This window comes from Thermobia domestica, chromosome 12 (genome assembly GCF_964235325.1).
Source record: "Thermobia domestica chromosome 12, izTheDome1.hap1.1, whole genome shotgun sequence".
Lineage (NCBI taxonomy): Eukaryota > Metazoa > Arthropoda > Insecta > Zygentoma > Lepismatidae > Thermobia > Thermobia domestica.
This window is the reverse complement of record NC_137465.1, coordinates 170717848-170744371: the sequence shown is the minus strand read 5'-3', so window position 1 is coordinate 170744371 and position 26524 is coordinate 170717848. Positions and strand designations below refer to the sequence as shown.

The window sequence follows — 26524 nt, the reverse complement described above, 5'->3', positions numbered from 1 at the left end:
ATAATAATAACAGTAGTTATTATAGTACCAATTTCCACTCAATAACTTCCTTCGGCGGGTCAACACAGTAGTAGCATTTAAGTTTTTCAGATTAACACAATTTCTGTTTTCTTTTAAACATAAAATAACTCATAATTCTCTACATTTTGAGTCTTTTATTTGCGCAATTATTATATAGTATTTGAAAAGCTTTTCGAGTGCGTAATATTTGTATATAATATTTTTTTATTCCTGACCAACAATATGCAGCAGAATTTCAGGAATCCCTGCTTCTTTTGAAGGCTGCAACACGCATTTCGATATTCTCTTGTTCTGTCATACTGCGCCACCTGGGAAATCGAACTACTGCTTTCGTACAGAGAAATACTCAGGTTTTTGTACTGTGTCGTATGTCAGGTAGTCATTTACATTCATGGTGGAGTGAGTTGCGGTGAAACTGAAGGATGGGCTTTTCTCTAGTGACCTCGAATCGTATCGGGATTTTGTAGCATCTGAAAGTTAATCTCTGAGTGTTCGTTTCTAAGGAAAATGGAATCTATAAGAAAATGGCTGTACAAACCAAAGGTAAGATGACAACGGAATTAGCACGTAGTCTGGGTCTTAGACCTTGGTTTTTTTCCCAGCGTTGAGAAGACAAACAAGGTTACGACTCTTGATCATGACTCATATTTGGAGAGCACAACAAGATTTTGTATGTTCTGTTGAAAATAGCAGTTAATTTGTCTGTGTGCAAGTGAAACAAAATTAGATGGAACCACTAGAATTACGAGGAGGGAGAGGTCAGCACTCATCTGATCGAGTCTTCCTAGTCCTTGTTTTTCCAACTTTCACGAAAGAATACTTGTTGCAGCATTTCTAAAAAGGAACCTACAGAATATTATAATCTAACTGAAGTTGGTTTTTTTTTCTTCTCAGTTGATTTTGATGTGTGCATTTTATTTTATTTTATTATTTAAATTTAAAAACCTAGAAGAAACCAGTAATGTTCAAAATAAATGATACCACTATCAATGTTGTTAAAAATTTTAACTGTTCTATTTGCTCGTATAGTGGTTATTTCTGTGCACTTGTATTTGTTACTGGCAAAGCAATTCGTTCTGCGTAACACACTCAGGGTCCTGTTGTCATCACTTCGTAATAATCCTGTTTAGTTGTGGTAGGATTGCACGTAAACACGTAATACCTCGAGTTTTATTCCGCATATGTGAGCCAAAAGTACTAAAAATTTAAAAATTGTAGATGAGAATTAAGAGTAGTGAAATAGTTTCAAATATTGCATTCTTCTCTTGATGTTCACAGTGGTGCGTTTAAATTCAGTATTTTCCAACATCCGTGTTTATGCTCGTACTCACCCTTGCTGACGCGCCTGCTTGCTACGGTCCGCTCCTGCGCTGTCTCGGTTTGATGCAATTCGTGCTTCAGTGGCAAGCTACCACATATTGGTTGATGTTTTTTTTGGGACTGTAGTTTTTAAAGCATAACGTTAGTACGCTATATTTATAACCATAAGCCCTCCTAAAGGCCAGTCTATGCAGATGACACACAGGGCATAATATAACGTAACTGACGATGTAACGGTACTAAAAGGTGAGGAATTAAATTTTCAATTTATGTCAACCATCCTGGCACACATCTCCGGAAATATTTCCCGTACTTCTATTAGAACTGAATATTAACACAACTTAATGCAACATAACACGGTGTCTAGATTTTCAGTGCTTTCGTGCGTATTGAGGTGCGAACGTTTTATTCCTTACTCTGTGGTGTTATTTAACCCTCCGTAGTCACACTAGGGTCTGACAGACCCCAGAGATATTATTTTTAGTTCTGGATTTTTTCCTGTTTTTTTTGAAAATTTTCTCATCCATGTAACTTCAATTGGCAACATTACCTATTGTTATGGCTGGTACGCTACATCTATCACAGAATAGTAAAAACAAACAAACAAAAGAAGCGAAAAAGATATTTAAAACATTAGATAAGACAAAAAAGTTTTTGGGGTCCAGTGTGACTTCCGTGTCACAAAAAAGTAGGTGTGACCTCGGAAGGTTAATTGCCGTAGTAACTTTGTCAGAGTTTTACCTAATGGGAAATTCTAATCCGCTTACCTCACGTAGTTAGGTGGGTCTACTACGTTAGTAGAGCAGAAGTGGGGTAGCCAGTTCCTTACCCATCTGGTTTAAAAACTTGAGAATGGCAAATTGGAAGTTAACAACGAGAGTATTGGTATACACAGAATTAGGAAATACCAAATACGAGGACCGTTTGATAATGGCTTCATTAGACAGGTAGTTACTAGTGTTGTTACAATTCGAATAGGCCTATTCGGTATTCGAACAATCATTCGAATAACGAATAATTATTGGAACAATTGTTCAAATATTAAAAGTGAATATTAGGATATTTGAATACCAGTATAAAAGTTATTCGGATAACGAATAGTCGAATAATTAAAGAACATTAGTAGTTGCTCTACGCACTTATCGGTGAATGTAAGGGCTCAGTTATTGCCAATAACTAGCAATACGTCTCTTCTACCTTTCCAGTCTATTTTGTACAGTGACAGGATTCAAAAGAATTCGGTCAAATTCAAGGAGTGAAAATTCAAAGTTTGTCCAAAGACACGTTAAATGATCAGAGGATAATTCGTGCACTTTTTATTTTTTATTTATTGCAGATGGCGCTTAATTTTACTCTTCCGAAAAATGCTTCCAATAATAAAACTCATCATTGATTCATTTTTTTTTTTAATTAGACAGCGTTAATTAGGATGGCATTCAGTATCTTCCCGAAATCCATTGACAGCGCTGGAGACGTTACTATGACTTATAGTGAGCCATTTGAAACAGTCGTGTATGCGTATTCTCACCGTCGCTGACGCGCCTGCTTCCTACGGATGCACGCTTTCGTACTGCTCGTACCCCCCTACTGCGCTCCAGTCGTGACTCGGTTAAGTTGCATTAGTGCTTTTTAGTGGCTACCTAGCACAAGTCGGTTTCGTGTTTGATGCATTGTGATTTTTATGCCATACGTCCACACTGTATTTATAGCCATGACTACATCATAGTTACAAATAACTAACCCTTGTCACTACCAAGTATGCCAGAGTCACTGCCAAATGACTTTGGGGAGCCTAAGTAATACCCGTTGAGTGTTCATGTCTTGAATTTGATTAATTATTGTGAATATTGTCACTCTGCAAAATGCGTTAGAAAGGCAGTAGGGAAGAGTTTGCTGTCTATTGGGAATAATTGAGACTACACTTACCGTAATATTCGTCTGGTATAAAGCACTTTGGCTTCTATAATGGCAGAAGATCCAAATTCTTCACAAGAGGATAATAATTTATTCTGAATTTAATATTCATATAGTTCGTGTAGTCATAGGTTGTGGATAGTATGTTGATATCCAGTTATATCAGCATACGATTTAAATCTAAAATCCTGATAAGTTTTTTGTTTAGGCTTTATGGTTATTTCTTGGTATTGATCCTGCGTTGTGATTGTTACGAAGTAAGTACAGAAAGTATTTCTTATATTAAAAAAAAAAAAAAAAAAAAGATCACTTGGAGAAACCTTGTCAATTAAATTTTGTACTTCGACATCGAGCCTCAGCCGATTCATGTGTGAAAATGCACTGTGCTAACATAAGTGATTTGCCAAATTATTAAAGTACGGTAGTGTGAGCGAAGGAGTATTTATACGTATGCTACCTTTCGAAATTTTGTTGAACTTTTAAAATTATATGCAAAAAATATAAATACTAATATTTTGTTTTGCATCTCGAATCTAAAAATAGGTGAACTTGCGCATAAAATCTTCGGAATATAACCTATTTTTCATGATTATTATTATTTTAAAAGTTCGCCAAAACATTTTAAAACGTCACGCTTATTCGCAGGTTTATAATGTTCGTGTGTCACTGTTGAGTTACCGGTATGGTAATAACAAAACAGAGTAAGTTTCAAAACCGACCATCAAGTGTATTATTCAAGAGACTTTCAGTTAGAAAGGTTATTGGACGTAATTTGACGTCATTCAGTTTAAGAACAGTTTATTGCTAAGTGCCAGATAAATTAGAAGTCATCTTTTCAACGGTGCGTTAGTCTTTAAACTATGATAACGTTGCTAGAATGAATGCCCAAGAATTTGACGTATATCAAGATTATGCTGGTGATAACAAAGTAAGTACGAATATTAAAATTCGAAATCACATTTTATAAATATATTGACTCTAGTAGATATTATTAAAATAAAATAATAATGATAAAAGTATCCGTGTGGAATTCGATAATCAATACTTGGAGTATATCAGGAGTTTGTAGATGGGGCATTCTGTATCAATTAAAACGAAAAACTATTCTCCAATACAACTTGTTTCGTACTGAGTGATTTCAGTAACGCTCTGATACGTTTCTCAGGTCCAAATAGTGGGAACCTTAATGCTCTCGTCTTTGGTGCGAGCGGTCTCTGGTTCGATTCCTGGTAACGACACTCGGTCGAGAGGATATGTAAAGGCTTTTTTAGGCCAATCATTCTGAGTGAGATTTTCCTCATTCATACCAGGCAATTGCTAGAATGGTATCTATATATAGTCTCAATTCGCTTCTTTCCCTTTCCTCGAATAGTGTGATCGCCGAGAGACGTCATCCCTCATACGTGATGGGCTAATATGGGTATAGATGCGGAAAGCCCAAAAATCTAATTCCTAATCCTAATCCCAAAATAGTGGAGATATAAAAGTACTAGTTCTTCTTTACGTGTTCCTAAAATAGGGTCCAATATATACAAACCTGCACTAGAACTAAAGGTATCTGACAAATTTTTATTAGTAAATATATACGATAAAACATGCAACTTTACGACAGCTCCATATACCTTACGTGTGTAGCGTCGTATTTAAGTTTAATTTTCAAAATTCCAGCGTGAAGTTATGGTAATATGGAATGTTTTTTAAATAAATAGTTCAAAGAGTTTTTGTGTAGCTACAGATTTACTCGTCAAGATTTGTATATAAGGTAATACCGTATCTACCGAGTCAACCAGAAATATATTGTATTACAACTGCAGATGATATGGACCTTACGGGCCACGGTGGCTCATTGGAAGAGCGTTCACCTCTGGTGCTTGGGGTCCCTGGTTCGATCCCAGCTCGCGCCAAGTGAACTTTGTGCTGGACAAACACCTTGTGCGTGGGTTTCCTCGGGGTTCTCCCGTTTCCTCCCACTTTCTTCATTCCACCATTTCATTCATTTCTCTTATTATTGCCATCTCCTTTAGCCTGCCCGGTATAACCGTGGAACATAAAACTCAAAGATTTCATTCCCATCTTACGTGTTAGTGGCCCCGCGTAGTGTAGTCGCTAACACTTTCGCATTCGATGCAAACGGTCCAAGGCACTCGGTCAGAAAAGTGTAAGAAGCTTTTGCAGGCTTGCCATCCTGATTGAGGTTTTCCTCATTCACATCAGGCAAATACGGGGTGGTGCCTAACTTACAGGCCCCAAGCCGCTTCCTTTCCTTTCCCCGGATAGTGTGCTTGCCGAGGGACGTCATTCTTCAAACGTGACGGGCTAACAAGGCCATAGATGCCGAAAGTCCAGAAATCTAAATCCTAAATTATTCTTATCTTACTTTCCAAATCACATACTAATAGCTATACTATCCTTGGCTTTCCAATTACCGGTACCTTAGAATCTTACTGACGAAATGTGTAGTTTTAGACTAAGTTTGGAAGTTATTTAAAATGATGAGCTGAAACTAATTCCGTTGATTCCGTCTGTGAGATTTTGCTGTCATAAAAGGATGTTTTTACATAAACAGCTCTAACTATGAACCCTTGCACTGTAACGTGCAAAGTTTATTTACAAAGTGATTTGATCTTGATATGAGTAACTCTCCTAGTAAACAAATCTACAACTTCAGTGGCCAAAACAATTCAGCAAAAATCTTACAGACGCAATCAACTAAATTAGTTTTTCTACTAATTTTTAATAATTTGATTAATATTGCGTCAACTTCAATCTTCGGGAATATTGATTTCCATTGTTAAACAGGGCAGAGATGGAAGAATTTTTGGTCAGTTCGTAAGCCAACTGAGCGTAACCCAACTGAGTTGAAGTAAGGAGAAGAGTATGGTTCTCATTCTTATTTTTGTGCTGACTTGTCCTGGATTCGATTTCCGATTTAGGTATTTGCTTCGGATCGATCTGAAGTTCGGATTCCGCTTTAATCAGTAGGGCCCGTCTCGTGTGGCCTTGATGCTGCGAAGAGACATTGAAAATTAGTCCAATCCCGCAAAAAAAAAAAAAAAATAACTGTATTTTTTGAGTATCGTGTGTGATGTCTGCTGTGAAATTCCGAGTGTTCGTTTTTTATCCATCATATAAATTTAATGTAGTTTGGGCGTAGGCCTAATAAAATGATGGAGAATCGTTATACAATTTTCTCCGTACTATCTTCTATACTATCTATACAAAATAACGTTAAGTCTAGGGTGTCATTGAAAGTTTTGTGAAAGGATTAAGTTCCTCATAGGAAGTTTTCAAGAAATACAGTTACTTGATTATATCGTAATAAATACTAACGAAAATTGTTAAAATATCCAGAGAGATAAAAAGCTCTCACCTGGAGCATCTATAAAGATTAATTTGACAATCAGTTTTAAGGCATACTAAGAGGGTCTTCATCCTGGCTGATTAAAACTTTATCTGTGAAATTAATCTTTACATGGATGTTGCAAGTAACTTTTTCTTCTTTTTTTTAAAAAAAAAATATTAATCTAATCGTAGAAATTGGATTAAGTCCATAAGGTATGTGCCAAATGAGGTATGATACGTACTCTTAGGATCCCATTCTTCAATAACACAAAGGTCTTCAGTTTTGAATATTTAGGACAAAAGACTTCTAGTGTTGTGCATTATCGTGTGTGTATTTTAAGGAACAGCATGACGAGGTGCACAGATTAATTTGGTTTTACATTTCAGAAGATAGGTAGCGTTGAGGATTTCCTCTAATAGGAATTAGGTAATGAATATACTTCGGGTCGATATGCACTAAAAATGACTAAAATATGCACTGAAAATATGTAAATATGCACTGAAAATTGTAAGTATGCATCATTCAAAAGCTAAAGTTAAATGAGGAATTTTATTATCTGTAGAGAAAAATGGTTTTAAGATAAACAACTATGTAGTTTTCGGAGTTTTTTTTTTGGCAAAAACCTGCATTTATGAGTCAAAACAGTACTGTACATAGAAAATGTTCCTTTCGTATCACGAGTCGTTACGGGTCGTTAAGAAACAATATTTTAAACAAGCAATGTTACTTGTCGACAAATCTTAAATTCATGCGTCGTTGTTCCCAGGAACACTTTATTTACATCAGACAAGACTTTTATGCCAGGACTTGTCGCGTCTATTGACTGTGCGTTTCGAAGATGCTTGTCCGATTGGTCTTGGTGGGGTCTGTTTCGTTACTGAATCAAACTACTCTAATGCATTACAAAATCCTAATCATCGCTCTTCTAATCTCGTTATGATCTTTGAAATTGAACTGAAATGAGTATTGATATACGGAAAGTCGCTTTTAATGTTTTCAGCTCCGCAATCGTCCTTGGTTTCATGAATACATTTGGTTTCTTCGGATTCAAAGAGCTCACAGTCAATATGTGTAATATATATACAATATGAAATATATATATATATATATATATATATATATATATATATATATATATATATATATATATATATATATATATATACAAATAAAAAGAACGCGCCAAGCTTCTGTGAATATAGAATAAATATACTCAGAGAAGTAAATAAACATTTCTGGCATAAGCATATAATAAAACCTACCTAGCGAAATTGAACAGGACTCGCGAAAATTTCCGTTAAAGGTTTTAAAAGTTAACAAAGATAGATGTGCGTTTTAAAAATTTAAGTATCATACATACATATTATGGACATAGCGAGATAAAATAAATCGTTGTACATATCCCTACCGTATTCAATTACAGTATTTATTCGTGCTACGAATTAAGAGTCTTCATCCCGGCGAAATTAAAATACCGCTAATTTTACAGTAATTATGTGATATCTTCAAATAGATAAAAGATAACGAACAAGAACAAGAGCGCCCTAGACAATATTATTTTACATGAGAAACCGTTATCACGACTCAGTTATCTGCTTTCGATTTCGAGCCATTTTGAAAATCGGCATTTATTTTCGCGTTTCTAAACAGCTGAAAACGGAAAGCCATTAGGTGACTTGTGATAACGGTACCTCATGCGAAATAATATTGTCTAGGGCGCTCTTGTTCCATATTTCAATTATCTTTTATTTATTTGAAGATATCACATAATTACTGTAAAATTAGCGGTATTTTAATTTCGCCGGGATGAAGACTCTTAATACACGTAAAACTTTTCAGTGGAAAAAAAAAGGCTACCTACGGTTTCAAAGGCCAAGACAAAAAGTAGATGCTATGCCCTTTTCAGTGCTCCTCCCTCTACTGTTGGCTTCCTTTTGAACTATTGTGTATATTATGCTCCTTATTCCATGTCTCTAAACCAGCTAAAGAACGAGCTATTGGTATTTGGAAATTACTGTGTAAATTGCACTTCGTTCAAAAAGTCGCACCGTATCTAGGGCCTTATATGGCGGTGGACTAAAGGTTAAATGTGTATGGTAACAAGTAAGCGAAGACCTTTACAGACAACCCGTTCACATACCTAACCTCTTACTAAATGTCGAAAAATTTTCTAAATGCTACATTCCGGAACTTTAAAATTTTCTATTAAAAAATATTTTAACATCCGTTCTTCGCAACAGGTTCCGCCTAATCAAGAGAATTTAACCATGTTGTTTTACCTTTAAATTCATGGGACCGTGAAATATTTCCGTTTAATAAGGAACCTGTTGAAGGTAGTTTTTACTGTATTAAGAGCCTGTATTCAAAAACTTTGTGTTCCTGTTTAAAAGAAAATAAATGTGTAAATCCTAGAATATTTTCTTCTAGTGTAACATTGTCCGTTTTAAACAGTAATAATTTACAGTGTATAATATTGATACTTTAAAATAGAATAAAGTGATTTGAACGAGACATGGAGCATGAATGGGAAGAAGGTAAAGTTTTCGAAAACATAACAGAAGACTTAGTACGAAATTTACGTTTCGAGAAACCGAGGTGCGTATCAAAGCAACACAAGCTTATATTAAATAAGACTCTTTAAGGCTGTGTCCTACCCTCGAAATGCGTTGGGATTTCCCTATATAATAACATGGCATATTTCTTTCCAAAATATTATAAAAACTATTTACTTTGTACATTTCAAAATTCGTTCCGTTCGCATTTCAAAATAGGAGGTGGAACCTATTCTTAGGACGCTAAATCGATTACAGAAAACCCTTCTCGATATCTCTTGCCGCTTTGGGTGTGATACCTGTTAACAGGCAGACAGACATAGCCGTTCTATTAGACTTTCGAAACCTTTGCATAGAATAGTTTGGAAGTTTAATAAACCCAAGTAGAAGAAATAGTATTTATCAAATCTATTTTCTTGCAGATTAAAAATATGGGAATTTCAAAGATTCTTTTACATAAGTTATTATGCCCTAAAGAATAACAGGGACCGCGGTGGCTCAGTGGTATTGTGCTCACCTCTGGTGTATGTGCTCCCGGTTCGATCCCAGATCGCACCAAGTGGGCTTTGTGGTGGATAAATATCATGTTCGTTAGTTTTCTCATTTTCTTCCACCTTCTTCATTCCACCATTTCATTCATTCTCATCATCACCGTCTCCTTTAGTCTATTCGGCATAATCGTGGGACGTAAAACACAAAGATTTCACTTCATTTCTAAGTAATAACCTAATCCAATCTGCAGTGTTCTGTTCTTGGCTAATGCCCCAATAATAGCACCAGATTGATGAAACACTTGCAGATTGATATGCCACAAAATCGATTATTATTCATGTCAAAAAAAATGTTGCACTAATATCTGCCAGGTAATCACTACAAGCAAGAATCTATCTATTTCGTTCAAGTAGTGTTCCCCATGAGACGAGATGAAAAGTAAGGTTTTTTTTTCGTCTCGTCTCCTAAATTTAATAGGTCTCGTCACGTCCCGATCCTCGAAGACTTTTTTCGCTCTTGTCTCGACATTTTATTTGTTCTGTTTTGGTAATTTCTGTTTTTTAGAAATTATGCCCTAATTTTTCTTAATTTCATCTGGAAGTATCACAACCGTTCATCGTCACAATTGGTCCACGAATAATGTGGTATAATAACATTTAAACCATACTTATTATTGGTCTAAATTGTGTAACGACTTGCATATTTTAAACATAGATAAATGCTTTTCATTGCTTTCGTATCATCATTTTACCAATTTGTAGGTTTTTACATATGAATTATGTAACACTAAAACAGTGTTTGAGATCAAAACTTGGGTGAATCAGTGCTGCCCACGGGACTCGAGAAATTTCTCGTCTCGAAAACGAGACGATAATTGTTGTATTTCTTGCGCCGTCTCAAATTTAAGAAGATAACTTCTCGTGTGGTTCTCGAGATTATAATCGATGAATTTCTGGTCTCGTGGCCAACGAACTTTCAGAATGGGATGAGCTGGTGGACTTGCGCGGGGGTGCGTCTGTAGGGAGCAGGTGCGTTAGCAACGGTGGGTATACGCGTAAATTAGAAGTTTATCCAATCATTATGTGAGTAGAAATAAAAAATTCATACATTTCGAATTGCTAAAATTTAAATACATCACAAATATCGACCAATATCCAGTTTTTGTTTTCCTTATGCCATAGTGAAATATTAACCAGTATAAACTGCCAAAGCGCTTGTAGAGATGTACTTATAATATGGATTCAAATGTTATCATAACCAGTGGCGTATTTAGGATCTTGTTTCGGAGGGGGAGGCTTGAGAACGAGTAAGAAGCATTTGTGTTGTACGTATAATGTGCAAAAAATAATAATGAAATTATTTCGGGAAGCTCTTGATCCCTATAGCCTCCAAAATGCGCCACTAACCAAAACATATTTGTTATCATTATTAGAGCATAAATGTAAATTATCCTTCATAATATTACTAATGGAGCAAACTTTTCAGTGCTGTATCTCAGTTACATAAGTTACACGTTATCCAGGCGAAATTGTAGGCCGCGGGATTTTGATTGAGATGTTTCACCCGCAAATCATCATCAGATCAAGTATTAACTCTCTTCTAATGGATGGTCAACTATAAAATAGAAGTAGGCCTATGCACGAATGTGGATATATGGACTAATATAGCTTTCTGTGGATATACTTTTATTGATTCAGTGCGATTTGTGATCATTCCAATTTGCGACAAGGTTCATGTATCTGCCAAATTTGATTGATAATTTGATATTCCTAATCTGAAAATAATTCTAGTTTGCGACCAACCGGTACTTCGTTCTTTAAATGAATCAGGAGAGTAGAAATAATACATGTTGCCAGATATTTTTCCCAAAAATTATGAAGTGTTATGGACTACATAGGGGAAACAACGATAAACATATCTTTGTTCAAAGTGACGTAATTTTGTAACGTAACTTCGATCAGGAAACTGAGTCCAAATATACTACATAACACAACACACACACATATTATATATATATATATATATATATATATATATATAATTCTGTAAATCTAGTTTTCAGTCAAAATCAAGTGAAAAATATTTCACTTGCTTATCTTTGGAATACCACTATCGGATCCAAATGATCTAGACCCTCAGAAATATTGTAATATTTATTTACTTATTTATTTTCTATATGCCTATTACTGTTATGCACACGCATGAAATGCCATGATTTGTTCTTTCATCTTCCCAGATATTTCTTTTAAAGTTTTATTTTTTAAAGTTATATTCCTTACTTTGGAAAACAAAATATTGATGATAATGCTTCTAGTTTTGCGATTCCTGACATGTCTCCTTTCTTCTCCACGCAAGAGTCAAGATTTAGGATCAAAAATAGGAAAATAGGGAAAGCGCACGCTGTTTAACAAGAAGGCTTGTTACAAAATACAACTAAAAAGATACATAGGTAGATAAGATTGTCTCATTTCTGACAGCAGCCAGTCTTGCCTCTCGCAATCTTATGTTCTTTCGACCATCTGATCAGGTTGTCAACGAACATAACTTCGAAGATATGCCCTCTCCGCATTTTTAGATAAGCGATCTTATCTCATTTCGTAACTTGTTTCCTTCCCCTACCAACTTTTTGAAGATCACTGAGGAACAATGGTGTGAATTGATCAGGTATCTGCACCTTCACGAACAGGAAAAGAAATCCTGCTTATATGTTTTCCAAACGTTGTCATATTTATTTGTAAAAAGTAATATTAATGAACTATAAGAGCTAGATTAAAAATAAAAAAGTGAACATGTTGTATTGGGGTAGGCTAACATGTGGAGAAATTTTGAATTTCATAAGACAAATAGTTTTCATAATATTTTGGAAAGAAGTTCACCATGTTATTATATAGGGATTGATGATCTCAGCTGAAAACGTTAGACACGGCCTTAAAGGAAAACTTGGATACTTATCCCCTTATCTCAGAGAGTAACTGCTGTGAAGAGTTTGATTTTGTAAAGCAAGTATTTTAATTAATTTAGAGCTCATTCCCAAAAGGTTGTTCATTTCTTCCCGAAATACATTCTTCAGCGGTTTCTTTGGGATCAACTCTGTCGAGTATGCAAAAAGCCACATCTGAGTTGTTTCACAGTTGTGTAAACTTCATGTTAGGCTTGGAAGTGCTTTGAAAATATAAGAAGGCCAAACAATTGAGCGCTGCTGAGCTTTTGCTGTCGAAAAAAAAAAAAAAAAAAAGAAACGAAAAGTTAACAAACGAGGTCCGTTTCAAAATTTCAACCACTTCGATCACCTGTAGTGCGACATTTTCAAATTTTAGTTTTAACCAGCTCAGAATTTTGTTCATTCTTGTCCACCCAAGAGATAATTTGTACCATTCAAATTAACAAAGGAGGGCCATTTCAAAATTTCGACCACTTCGATGACCTGTAGAGCGTCATCTTCAAATTTGAATTTTAACTAGCTCAGAATTTTGTCCACCCAAGAACTTATTTTGTACCATTCAAGTTAACAAAGGGGGGAAATCTCAAGATTTGGTCACTTCGATCACCTGTAGTGCGACATCTTCAAATTCGAATTTTAGCTAGCTCAGAATTTTGTCCAACCAAGAAAAACTTTATGCCATTCAAATGAACGACGGAAGGCCATTTCAAAATTTCGCACATCGATCACCTGTAGTGCGACATCTTTAAATTCGAATTTTAACAGCTTAAAATTTTGTTCAATTTTTGTGCACTCATGTACCACCAGCAAAACATCAGCATGTGTATCATTAAAATAAACGGGGGAGGGTCGTTTCAAAAGTTGGCCACTTCGATTACCTGTAGTGCACATCTTCAAATTCGAATTTTAATTAGCTCAGAATTTGTCCAATTTTCGTACATTTTTGTACCATCAAAAAAAAAATGTACCATTCAAATTAACAGACGAGGGCCATTTCAAAATTTTGGCCACTTCGATCACCAGGAGTGTGATGTCTTTAAATTCGAATTCTATCTAGCTTAGAATTTTTCCTATTTTTGTAGATTTTTGTACCACCAAGATAGTTGAAATTCGAATTTGAGAATGTCTCACTACAGGCGATCCAGGTAGTCAGATTTTTAAATGACCGTCCCTGGTTTATTTGAATAGTACAGAATTTATTCTTCATGGTACAAAAATGTTCAAAAATTCGACACAATTCTGAGCTATTTAGAATTCGAATTTGAAGATGTCGCATTACAACTAAATGGACCCAGATTTTTCTTTTGGTATTCTTATACTGCCAGATGACCGCACAATTTCAAAACCACACACACACAACAGTAGCAACTTTAACTGCTGAGATGAGTGACGTTTAAATTTTGTTGTAGGTGATTTGACATCGTTATTTATATCTTCTTCTAAAAAGCAGACATTCGTGTATCATTGCCGGGAGGATGAATCACTCACCCTTTTGTTATTCTCCTTTCACATGACCTTGGGAGATATTCTAAACCGACAATAATGAACCATTTATATTAGAAACTTGAAATTCTAATTATAAGGGAAGTTGTTGGACGTTAAAAGTTATCAATTTGTTCGTTCCTTTAAATATGAATTTATATGCAATAACGACATAAACACGCACTAACCTCCGAAATATGCAAATATATGCACTATAAAACTCTGCTATTTTACCCCGAAACAGCTGAAACGAATTTCTGTTTAAAGAGCATATCAATATCATGTAAGGAAAAAAAAAAACCATGCAAATATGCAAAAATTCGAAGTCTAGTAATGAATAATCACGTGTACCGTTTTTAGTATGATGGTTCCTAGGTGTAACTTTAAAGGTGTTGATATTATGTACATCTCATATCTTGTACTTGAGATTCAACAGCAGCATCATTTACAAATATATCGCAATGAAAATATGATAGGCTTACGTACAAAGAAGAATAGAATATTGATTATTGAAATAATTGGTGCAATGACGTGGTTTTTGTATAGTGCATTCTTGCATAACATGGAGTTTTCTTTACTTGAATTTGCATATACAGGGTGTTTCAAACCTACATCAACAACGTTTGGGAGGTGATTCCCGACATCAAGATAAGACAAAAAGTATAGAGCAACATGGATACACAAATGTTTCTATTCGAAGATATAAGGCTGCCGAAAATACGAAAAAATGAACTGTGAAGGTCTATAGCTCCATACTATGTGACGTACCGTAGTCGGGTCAAGACTTCACTTAGGAACTGGTATATGCCCTATCCACATATCAAAGTTTCAGAGCCCTGTGGTACTTCCGCAACATGTTTTATAGAGGTAGTTGGTGAGTACTTCAAATTATATGTCCGTAGCCAAACTCCTTCTATAAAAATTTTCGCGTGAGTATCCTAGGATTCTGAAACATATATTTTTGGATAACATACGTATTAGTTCCTAAGTGAAGTCTTAATCCGAACATAGTATGTTTCGGAGCTATGTACCTTTAATTTTTTCATGTTTTCGGCAGGCCATAACTCCGAAACGAATCATTTGTGCACCCAGATTGGTCTATACTTTTTTTTTTTTTTTTTTTTTTTTTTTTTTTTTTTTTGTTAGGTCTTATCTTGGTGTCAGGAATCACTCCCCAAACGTTGTCGGCGTTGTTTTGAAACACTCAAATTGAATCAATGTTTCGAAAAGGCCATGTATCCATCAAAGTAAATTGTTGAGGGGAAAGAAAAGCTTTGGATTGCAAACTCCTCGTGTACAATGGCATCGATGATATTGAGGCTATAGTTTAAGATATGTAACATAATGTGACCATACAAATGGGCTTTTCACAGAGGATGCGCGTTTCTTCGCGCACGTCTCAAATTTGCACTAAAATGAAAATGTGGTAGGGATGGACATATAGGCTTTTCGCAATGACTGATTCAATTGTAGTTTGCAACAAAATTTAATACTCTTTTGTTAATAACTTAAACGCCTTTCGGTCTGTTTGAGTGTAATTGTAGTGCATGAGAAGAACACAATTGTTGTGCTTGCTTCAAGTATAAGTTGTAATATTTATCGCGAAGGACTTCTTTCCTAGCATTATTGGTAAAGCTACCTGAAAGAAAATTCTCTATTAATATATAATTTGTTGTAATCAATCCTTGACTTATGACCTGGGTCATATTAAGTTTATGGATTTCAGCAGAGACCGTAATTATTATCAGTGGCTGACGTAATTTATTTTTATGTATATGTTTTATCTATATGTATATAGTGGTAACGCTTTAACACATATATCGTCTTTGCGATTATGAAGACTGATTGGGAGAGGCAAAGGATAAAGAATAGATGGAAGCTTGGCTTGGTGTCAATAATAACAGTTGCAACGAAATGTGATGTAAATACTGATGAGATCAAATGTCTGTGTGTAATTTATTATTTTGAATTCGAGTATCCCAATAAAACTAAGATTAAAAAAGGTTGTATCTACATACGTTCATTAGTTATTTCGATTTTTTTTTTAAAATCCTAATTTGTTCAGTATTTTTCAATTTCATCGTGTGTAGTTTCCCGAAGGTCAAATAGGCAGTTTTGTGGAGTTGGTTCATTGTCCAGGCACATGTCATGAGTTGACTTTTTCAAACAATCTTGAAATGCAGTGTGAAAAATTTGTACAGCCTTTGTGGCAAATATTTCACTCATATTTGGAACAATGACGAAGGTAAATTTTATATGATTTGTACTATATATTTTTAAAATAAGTGGATCAGAACTAATAAGAACCAGATTATGAATATAATGTTCAAAATTTAAATAATAAAGATTTTGACATTGTTATTCATCATCATAAAATCGTAGTTTCGTTATATTTTCTGGATTTCTCTCAACAGTTTGACTTACTTCACTGAGAAACTGAAGTGTGCTGCGTGAACCATGCAGTAAAATTCCTGTGTACAATACAGATATTTGTACAAATGCAAGAACATGTAAGGTGTATGAGTATTTCTTACAATAAAGCTGGAAAGGCATACAGTACGAAATCAGCAGTTGGAAAAAAAAAAAAAAAAAAAAGAAAGAAAAAAAAAACTTCAGTACTTACAGAAAATGCTAGGATTTTTATTTTATATTCTACGAAAGGGGTAATTCATTGCACGGCAATATTTTTCTTTTACTTCTGTCTCGGGAACTCCTCTTTCTGCTGTTATTTTCTTGGAAAAATATAGTTAGTATGGTAATCTCGTATCCTTTATTTAAGTGTATATTATTTTCTCCGATACCTCCTATTCTGATGGCGGTTTACGTCTTAGTTTTCGGTTTACAGTAATCAGGCTGTTCACGGAAGTGCATCGAATTCCTGTTAGATTCATGGGATGGTTCTATTTTCGCTTATGTATAAATCCGAATTGTTGAATCTTGAACTTCAATCTTGGATCAAGGAAAGATAAAGAAGCCGAGCGACGCATATAACTCGTAATTTTTAAGATGAAAAGTGATATAAACTCGTGCTCATATTTAGAGCTACATGGAATTCACATTCTATAGTAAGCTCAATTCCCTGACACTACAACATGCAATGGGTTGTGACCGGCCAGATGCCCGTTATGGTAGCGCTACTATACCACCTCGTCGTTGTTTCTGGCTTTATGGAACAAAGATGACAACTAATTCAAATAGATCTCCAGTTTTTCCTTGATATGTAGGAGCAACCGGGAATAGTCATCTAACTACTCGTGATTACCGTTTTACTGTGTAACATCCACATTTCAGTTTTATATGTAAACTGTATGTATAATGGTAATCAAGAAAGTTCAGTCGCTTTTCGTGAAGGTCTGTGTTCAATTGGCCCTCACACCGGGTGAATGCGAATGGAGATAAGGCGAAGATCAGTTGGTGGTGTGGGTATATCCAACATACTACCTGGTTGTGGCAGTTCAGTTACACCATGAACTTGCTCAAGGACAGAGTGGGCATGAGACCTGCACAGAGCGTCATAAGAGCGTGTATGCTGTAAGAACTCGAACTGGGGTCAAACGCCGCTGGAACGGGGCGAAAGATATGCCAGGCCTTTGGTGAGGGTGTCGTGACTATGCGAACAGTGCAGCAGTGGTTTAACAAGTTTAAGAACGGTAACGAAACACTCGGAGACACACCACGTGTCAAAAAACCAGCACTGTGCAAAATGAATATCTTCAGATAGCAATTGAAGCGAACATTGGCCAAACATGTGAGGAACTGGGACTAGAATTCAGTGTGTGTGGAGAAACATTCGTCAGCACCTCCATGAACTTGGGGAGCACTACAAAGTACAAGTTGGGTCAATGGGTCCCACTGATTTGACTCCGGGCCAGAAGGCAACGCGAACAGACACCTGCGTTTCTTTACTGTCTCGTCTGAGGAAGACGCCATTTCTGGACAGGGTGACATGTGATGAAAAGTGGGTCCTGTACGAAGCTCCACGTTGCCGTCATCATTGGTTAGCATCCCATGAATCGATTCCGAAACCGGCACTGCACCAGAAAGTCCTCAGGTGTGTTTGTTCGACTTCTCGGGCATCATGCATCTGAAACTGCTACCAGCTGATCAGAGCATCAATACAAGTGTGTACTGTCAGCAGTTGAACCGTGTTCAAGAAAAACTCAAAACTCTGGAGCCAGCACTTCTGAATCGCAAAGGGGTCCTCATGTTATAGGACGACGCTAAGCCTCACGCGGCTAGGATGGTCCGGGACACCATTCTGCGTCTTGGATGGGATACACTACTGCATCCGCCATAATCCGCAGACATTGTTCCGTCCGATTATCACCTGTTCCATTCCTTGGACAATCACTGTAGAGGACGCCAGTTCAAATCCATAGTAGAGGTGCAAAATGCACTTGATATGTTCTTCGTTTTACGGCCCACCAAGTTCTACCGCGATGGAATCCATGGCCTTCTAGAACATTGGCAGAAATTCGTCGATGCTGATAGGGACTATTTTTTATGTTCCAGGTAGCCGTAGGTGACATATCAAGGTTCGAAGGTGATGGGTGAAAAAGAGATAGAACTTTAATCAACTTTATAGTATAACTATATGTAATGATATACACAGAATTTTGTCGAGAGTTCAACCATATAAATTCACATCGTTTCAGCAGAAGCTATAGATTGTTAATACCGGAATGAATTTTAATTTTTAATTTGTGTGTGTGAATGCATCTTCAGAGCGGTATGTTAGGACGCTTCAAAGCTAAAACTGAATCGCCATGGAATTTGTACATGCATATATATATATATATATATATATATATATATATATATATATATATATATATATATATATATATATATATATATATATTGGCGGATCCAGGGGGCTATAGGGGCTATAGCCCCCCCTTGACGCTCAGGTATACACTGGATAAAATGGACTTCAATCCTGCTTTACACTGGATAAAACGACAAAATATGGTTTAGCCCCTCCCTTGATCATATCCTGGATCCGCCCCTGTATATATATATTTATTGCGGCTCGGCGAACATACTTGTCAGCGCCACTTCCAGTGAAATGGGTTGTGATCGAACCATACGACAGTATGTAGATACTTGCAGATGGCAGGGGAAGCTCGTTTTGTATGTTATTGCATTGAAGTGCATAGAAATGTGGAACAGTCCTCTCCAGTTTACTCGAAAGTTAAAAGTAGGTGACATGTCATTGTGTTCCCCTGAGCCGCTGATTTATATGCATGTATTAATGAACTGTACCGGTAAACTTAAGAAGTAATTCCTTACATCAAGATAAGAGAAAAAGTTCATGTATGAGTCGAATTCGATATAGCGCGTATTGAAATTTTGCTTTTCCATGATTTTTAACAACCCTAGCTTTGAAACTATCCATTTATCTCCATAGATCCATATGAACTTTTTCTCTTATTTTGATGTGAGGAATCACGTCGTACAGTTTGTCGGTATAGTTCACTAACACCCTGTATATACTAGAAGAAACTTACGTTGAATCGTTATTTAATTCAGCAAAATATAAATGCTTATGCAAATATTACTTGAGGAGTATCATATTAAAGTGTTAGTAGTAATCTTGTTACATAAGAGTAGTCACGTTTTAAATTTGAACGTAAGTTTTTCGAGTTGTCGTCTTAACACTGTTAGATTTACTGCATTTTATAGTGTTACGTCCACTACAATTAGATATTTGAAAGTCCGCATACAAAACGTGCCGTGCACAAGTAACCTGGTAGTGATTACATTATCATACAGAGCAAAGATAGTGGTTTTCAACTGAGTACGAAATAACGTCATAAGGCGCACGGAAAATGATGATAATTTGTAGGTGGTTGGCGAAGGTTGACTCTGTTATCGTTCGTAACGTGGGTTTTCCTTCTTGTTTAAACTAACAGCATTGAACGGAATAACCTTGTAAAGCCTTGCGGGCGCATTTCCTATCTTGTACTCGGAACATCTTCTCAAGGCTGTATAACGTGTTCGCTTTACCTTTTTATATCGCCTAGTGGTGTAATAATAAAGAAGAGTGTGCTACAAAGTTTATTTTTTAAAACATGTTTGCATAATCTTCCTGATCGAGCTTTAAAATCTATATATTGTATTTATATATGTGTTCTGCCAGAAGGCAGGTTCTCGTCTATTTACCCTAACGAGCTAACTGGGGCCGGTTAGGCAGGAGTAGGGCGGTCAGCTACTTGTCCCTATGGTTCAAAAAGAGATGGCAAACTGATACCTACGACCTGAAGTAGAAAAATTGCTTGAGAATTAGAATTAGGAATACTAAGTATGCAGGAATTATGTGGATTCTTTACGTAAGTAGCCGCATGTACACGTCAATTAATGTCTCCATGACATAGAATTCTGACTTCGTATAGTGTCAAGGAGGCAGAATCTCCACAGAGGGTTCAATTTTCACTGGACCAATGAAAAGTTGCTTTCGAAGAAAATAGAACAGAGTTTATATACCTAAAAGTATGAAACTGAAGAAAAATAGGAAAATTTTGTTACGCTGATCGGTGGTGGGATGCGAAGCTTGGACATCTCGATTCGGAGCTCACATAATTAACACTACTCGGTATGCTTTTAGTGAAGAAATAAGTAAAGTCCACCGTATGTGCATATGAAGTATCGTAGATTCTTCATAGAGTAATGCTTTCTTGTTTCTGTTGGTAGCAGATTTCGAAAGAAAGTTGTCTGCTCAGCAACATACTAAGAAGTAACAAAGGATACGAAAAGAGGATCACTGCATGATGGTGGAAATGGTTCTCAAAACTTATTTTTAGAGCCGCGGTGGCTTAGTAATAGAGCGTTCACCTCTGGTGCATGGGCTTCTGGGTTGGATCCCGGCTCTCGCGAAGTGAACTTTGTGGTGGACAAACACCGTGTGCGTGGGCTTCCTCGGGGTTCTCCTGTTTCCTCTCACTTCATTCCACCATTTCATTCATTTGTCATCATCACCGTCTCCTGTAGCTAGCCGGCATAATCGTGGAACGTAAAACTCAAAGATTTCATTTCATTTTAAAAAGAAACTTATTTACCAGCTGATTAAAATTCAGAATAACTGAATGTATTTTTACTAAGACATTTGGTATCAAAGTTAACATCACATTTAGAGGAGGGAAGCTGTATTGAATATAATGTTTATGTTGTTAACCTTTTTCTTATGTTTAACAGTATCATGTGTAGCAAATTCAATGACACAGACATTACCTAGACGCTAGTTAGAAGGTATGTGAGGGGTGGATCTAAGTTATAAGGTGGAATCCGAACTACGATAGTGCATTCAATGGAATTGGGGACCCGAACCCGAAACCCTTTGCACCGTGCACTAGCCATTAGATTAGTAGTAAGAATGATGTCAGCAAATGGTTCACGTTTCAGTGCTCGTGGCTTATGGTTGGCTTACACATCTTTGGCGCGGGAGATCCAGGGTTTAATTTCAACTGGGAGTTCATGTGGTTTAGATCCCACATTAAGCTGTAGGGCTATAGGTCATATAACCGCAAGACGAAGAGGTCGCTAAACTACGATCTAACCAAGTTTTCTTTTAACTGTATTGTGGCTCTGACGAAAAGGCAGCTAGTAGAAATATGATTGTGGTGGAACAAGGTTCGGTACAATCGTATAAGGTTGTTGTACTCTGTGTAAATGTAACAAGGGTGCAGAAAAATCAGGAAGTAATAAACTATAATCCTCGCTCGTCGGATGTTAACATATTCCTCGACTCGTCGTGCCTCTACAGTTCGTAAATGCCATCTCTGGAAGTCGAAGACGTCAGTATACACTCTAATAATAATAATAATAATAATAATAATAATAATAATAATAATAATAATGTTTCGAATCCAAATCTTTACTGCTTAATATTAATTAAAAGTTCTTTTAGACGTTTGCAGTAATGGTATCACTTAAGACCTGAACACTATTGAGGTTGATCAACACATTTCTCTACATACAGGAAATAAAAATTACTCGGTTCGTTCCTTAGTTGTTGGTTGCCTAAATAACGTAAAGTGTGTATGATATGGAGAGTTAATTGTGCTTTTCTGTAATATGTTATTCTTCTAAGGAGACTGGTTGAGGCTTTCAGAACAAGATTAACCTAGAAATATATTATTAAAATTGTGGTCTTTTTTCTTTCTTTCTTTTTCTCTTTTCTTTTTTTAAAAAAAAAGTTAGCGAAAAGCACAAGAATAGATTGTGCAACGCCAATGTGACTAATTCATGACGTAGTTGGCCTTTCGTGTTGTAGATTTGCTTTACTTTTTCTTCTGTTTTTATGATCCATTGTTTTTTTCGATTCTTCTAATATTTATTGATATTGCTACTGTCAGGATTATTATTTGTCCATTCTCCGTAGATTTTACTACGGCGATCGATCGGAGTGTCGCACGACTTAAATAAGCATGTTAATCATCCGACATGTGCGATCAATCTGTTTTTTCAATGTTTTTTTTTTTTTCACTTTGTGTAGAATCGACACTTGATAGTAGAATGATACTGTTTCTACTATTTATTTCATCTTATGTGTTGACTGATTTGTTGTCCGATTTTCATTTATAGTTACTATTCCAGTATTTTTCTAATGGGTACTTTTGATTGCAAATCCTGTAATAGGTGTTACTGGTGGAATGGTTCATTGGTTTGAAATGCGTCCCTTTTTATACCGAAGCATATGGGACATGGGTCTAGAGCTTAATGTGAGATACAAACCACATGAGCTCCCAGAAATCGAACCTTTCGACTTATATACACTACTTTCTGGACGAGTTGGGAAGTCGTAAAATATCTAGGTAATAACATTCTTTGAAACAATCTGTATGTTCACCTATTTTCTTTATTTTGGAGACTGTTCCATAAGCAATTGTTACTGACTTTTTTTTTTTTTTTTTAAATCTTTTCTTTGACAATTGATGAGATAACCAGTTCAAAACCTCCGTAACTTTTAGTTCCTGCAAAACTGCATTCACTGACAAGAATCCAGTAGGATACACATGGATTCTTTGGAAACTACGTCCTACTCGGGAGACACATTATATTGTATACCGCCGTCTTCCTTCGCGGATTCATCTTCTAGAGACGTACGGTCCCATTGAAATTCTTTGCACCACTTAGTAAGTTGTCATACATTGAAGCTAATCTTAACCGCTCAGTGCAGTCTTCGTCGCTCAAACTGAGAAGGAAATCATAAAAAATCGTGGATTCATATGCTTCTTGCTGACTTCATTGCAACACTGAAAATACCCACATCAGTGGATAACAGATGGTTAGCTTGTCGAATAACGGGATAAGGACTGGATTTTTTTTTTCTTACGTTCAGTATTATAGGACTTTTACTTGTAGCATTACTTTGTCTTTTACATATTTCATATTGTAAAACTTGTGTGGAGTGGCTCTTATTATTATTATTATAGATCCTAAGTTGTACCCGTAGGCTAAACAAGAAGATAATTTGTAAAATTATGTAACTCCACGAGTTAGAAATATTTTGTTCATTAGCTTAGCGTTTGAGGCAGGTCGACTGTGCCATGGTATTGAATGGGGCAGAAGTGCTTTACAATCAAATGTATAGTATCAAAAGCATCGTATATATACGTGATTAAACAATTATATAACGTGACTGAATCGTTTTGTTTCGATACATTTCTATACAGCTGAATTGTGTGCGTGTTCTGCAGGTTTCGACTTCAGTTTGTTTTGAAGAGTGCGGGATGTTAATCGAATAGTGCAACGGTATGAAAGTTGAAATAGTGTCATATTCGGCATGTCTCAGGATTGAGTTTGGCCTGTACGTATGATCGTTGTGGTATCAAATGGGCTGGTTTTACAATAAGAATTCAAACCCGAATTAGTGAGTATTGTATTACAAAATAACAAGTTTATACAGTAGATCACAGGCAGGTAGAGAGCTGTCCATTGCGATATGCTGGATGAATTGTTGATATCTTAACTGTTGTAAGTAATGTTAAAAAAAAAAAAAAAAAAGAAAGAAAGAAAAACACTGTTTTGGTCTCAGGCAGGAAGTATTATAGCGGGGCGGTCTGGGCGTACCAGTAGTCAGCCGGATTTACGGTTGAAAATACGGATATTAAGAGATGAGTCTGCATTGCACGTGTCAATCTGAGTGTCAGGAATAACGGGCGTCGAAGATTTATCAGCCTGGTCACTTTCACCATCTCACAAGCGTTCGTCTGTTTTACCTGAACTCACCTGAACAAAACACAGTGAACACGTTTAAGTTGACTCGCTTGGTTCTAAAAGATGTCCAATTTATATAATTGATTTGCAGTAATTAATAATCACCAAATTTGAATGGCTTCCATAGAGATGCAGCCAAATCAATTTTAGCAGGTGCCAAATTTAATAGGTTTTATTTTATTGCGAAGCTGTTGTTTTCAACGCTGAAATACGAATAGCATATTTTAAATAGACCTATGTTCTATACATACTCGTACCATAAGACCACAGGTAAAGTTCTTTCAATTCTAAGAACAGGGCTATGTCTTATCTAGCAAAATATCCTAGTGTTAATGCACGTAGCTTGACACTACAAAACTTGTGATACTAGCTGAACCTGCGCTCTCTACACAGCGCATCATTCGCATATGAGCATAAATCTCCTCATTCCTCACAACATATGTACATGTCCCTTTACTGATACAAGATTAAAAAAAAAAAAAAAAAAATCGGCAACGGCTATCATAAAAGGGAGATTTCTCGATTATTTTTTCTCAATATCTCGCACCGTTTACAAGATTTGAGCCTACTTCCGGTTGGAGTTTCTAATTCATGTATAACCAGTGTTGGCTTTCTTCTTGCATGCAGTATGTAATAAGCATATACATTACATATACAATTAATTATAATGTCAGTTATATATAGTGTTCATTGGGTAAAACACAAAAAATAAAGATTTATCTTAGACTCGAGAAATAGTTATCCTTCCTTTTCCATTATTATGTGGCCATGAAACAAACGCCTGAGACATATACAACCCCAATATACAACAATGTGGTGTTGGAATGTATGACGCATAGGATATGATGCTTCAGTTGTTTTTTTTTTTTTTTAATTCCAACGCTTCCAGTGTACCCTTAAAAAAGTAATAAAGAAATAATGGCCATGCTTTTTAAATATTCAATTAGAACTGGACAATCTACGCAAAATTTGCAATCGATCAGTGAAAACGTCATCTTTCTAAAGCCTGTAGTTTCCGAGATCTCATTGTCGAAAGGATTGGCCACAAACATAAATTTCCAGAAACATATAGTTTAAAAGAACTCCAAAGATGGCAGCACAGTTAATTTGCATTGATTTTGGAGAAGGCTTATAAAAATACAAAGGCTTTGAACAATAATTTTATATCATAAACTTTGTGAAAAAGATATAGTTAACTAATTTAGACTATTTAAAGTACAAATACTTAAAGTGTTTGTCTCTGTTAAACGTGAAATCACACATAACCGTAAATGAAAGATTTGAAAGCTAAAGTTATAAGTTGGAGCTCAGGCTCTTTTAATTGCTATTGTAGCATTTTAATAGATAGATGTATATGAAACTTACAAAAATTATTATTCTTGTATCTTACCTAAAATCCAACAGATCAGTGCCCTGAAGAAGTTAGTTGCATTATCGCGCTTTGAGTGACACCTTGATTCAGTAGCTGATATGAGTAATATACAAACAAAACCAACAATTTTCCTTGAAAATCAAGGCCTACAGGTGACATCCTTTGTAAGAATGGTAACTTTTGATTCTTGCCACAGTTTGACTCTAAAGTAATTCTGCATTAAAAGTGTCCACGTGCGGTACTAACACTCCTTCCACACACACGCTAATAAGAAAACTTAGTTTAGTTAGTAATTCTACTGTAATTCGAATTCAACTTTAAATTGACTACGCGTTTTATGTACTGAAAGGGATCAGTAAACTAGAAACAAATATTCGCAATATTTTTAGTGTGTGAAACTTTACGGTACAGTTTCTCTTTCTTTAAATCTGAGAAGTCTCTATTATTAGTTAAAGACTAATAGTAACAATACTTCTTTAACTGTTAAATTGAGACTAGTCGAAAATCGGCGTGTTGCTTGAGTGTATCGTATTTTTTAACAAATAGAGTTTGGGTCTGAGAAATTGTCTGCTGTTTTATTTGTGGCTGAAAGAACGCTACCGTATTAATTCAGGAGAGGACGCGAAAGATTTATAGTAATCTGAAGAAACTGTAACAACACCGATAGTATTCGTTATTAATCACCTGTTGTATGTCGCATTTTGTAGACATAGCTCTTTGTTGGTTGAATGTGAGTATAGCACCCATTTCAGCACAAAAGCTGTCGGGACGTGGAGTTAGTTTAATTTGGAATCCAAACTACCACAATGCGGTCCGATTTCAATAACACGGGACTGTGTTCATCAAAGGCTCTCGCGTTAGCCACTATA

At 35.9% G+C, this 26524-nt stretch overlaps 1 protein-coding gene across 2 annotated transcripts in view; it reads left to right on the top strand.

Moving 5' to 3' along the window:
• Positions 1 to 345: 345 nt before the first annotated feature.
• The window catches only part of LOC145666828 (lateral signaling target protein 2 homolog), a 234879-nt gene continuing 208700 nt past the window's right edge, over positions 346 to 26524 (top strand). Inside the window, exon 1 of one of the 2 annotated variants that reach the window (XM_081734397.1) lies at positions 346 to 564. In XM_081734397.1, the coding sequence (XP_081590523.1) occupies positions 529 to 564 (36 nt within the window). In that variant the 5' untranslated portion in view covers positions 346 to 528. The remainder of the gene's footprint in view (positions 565 to 26524) is intronic. The other variant, XM_081734396.1, reaches the window with a different exon arrangement.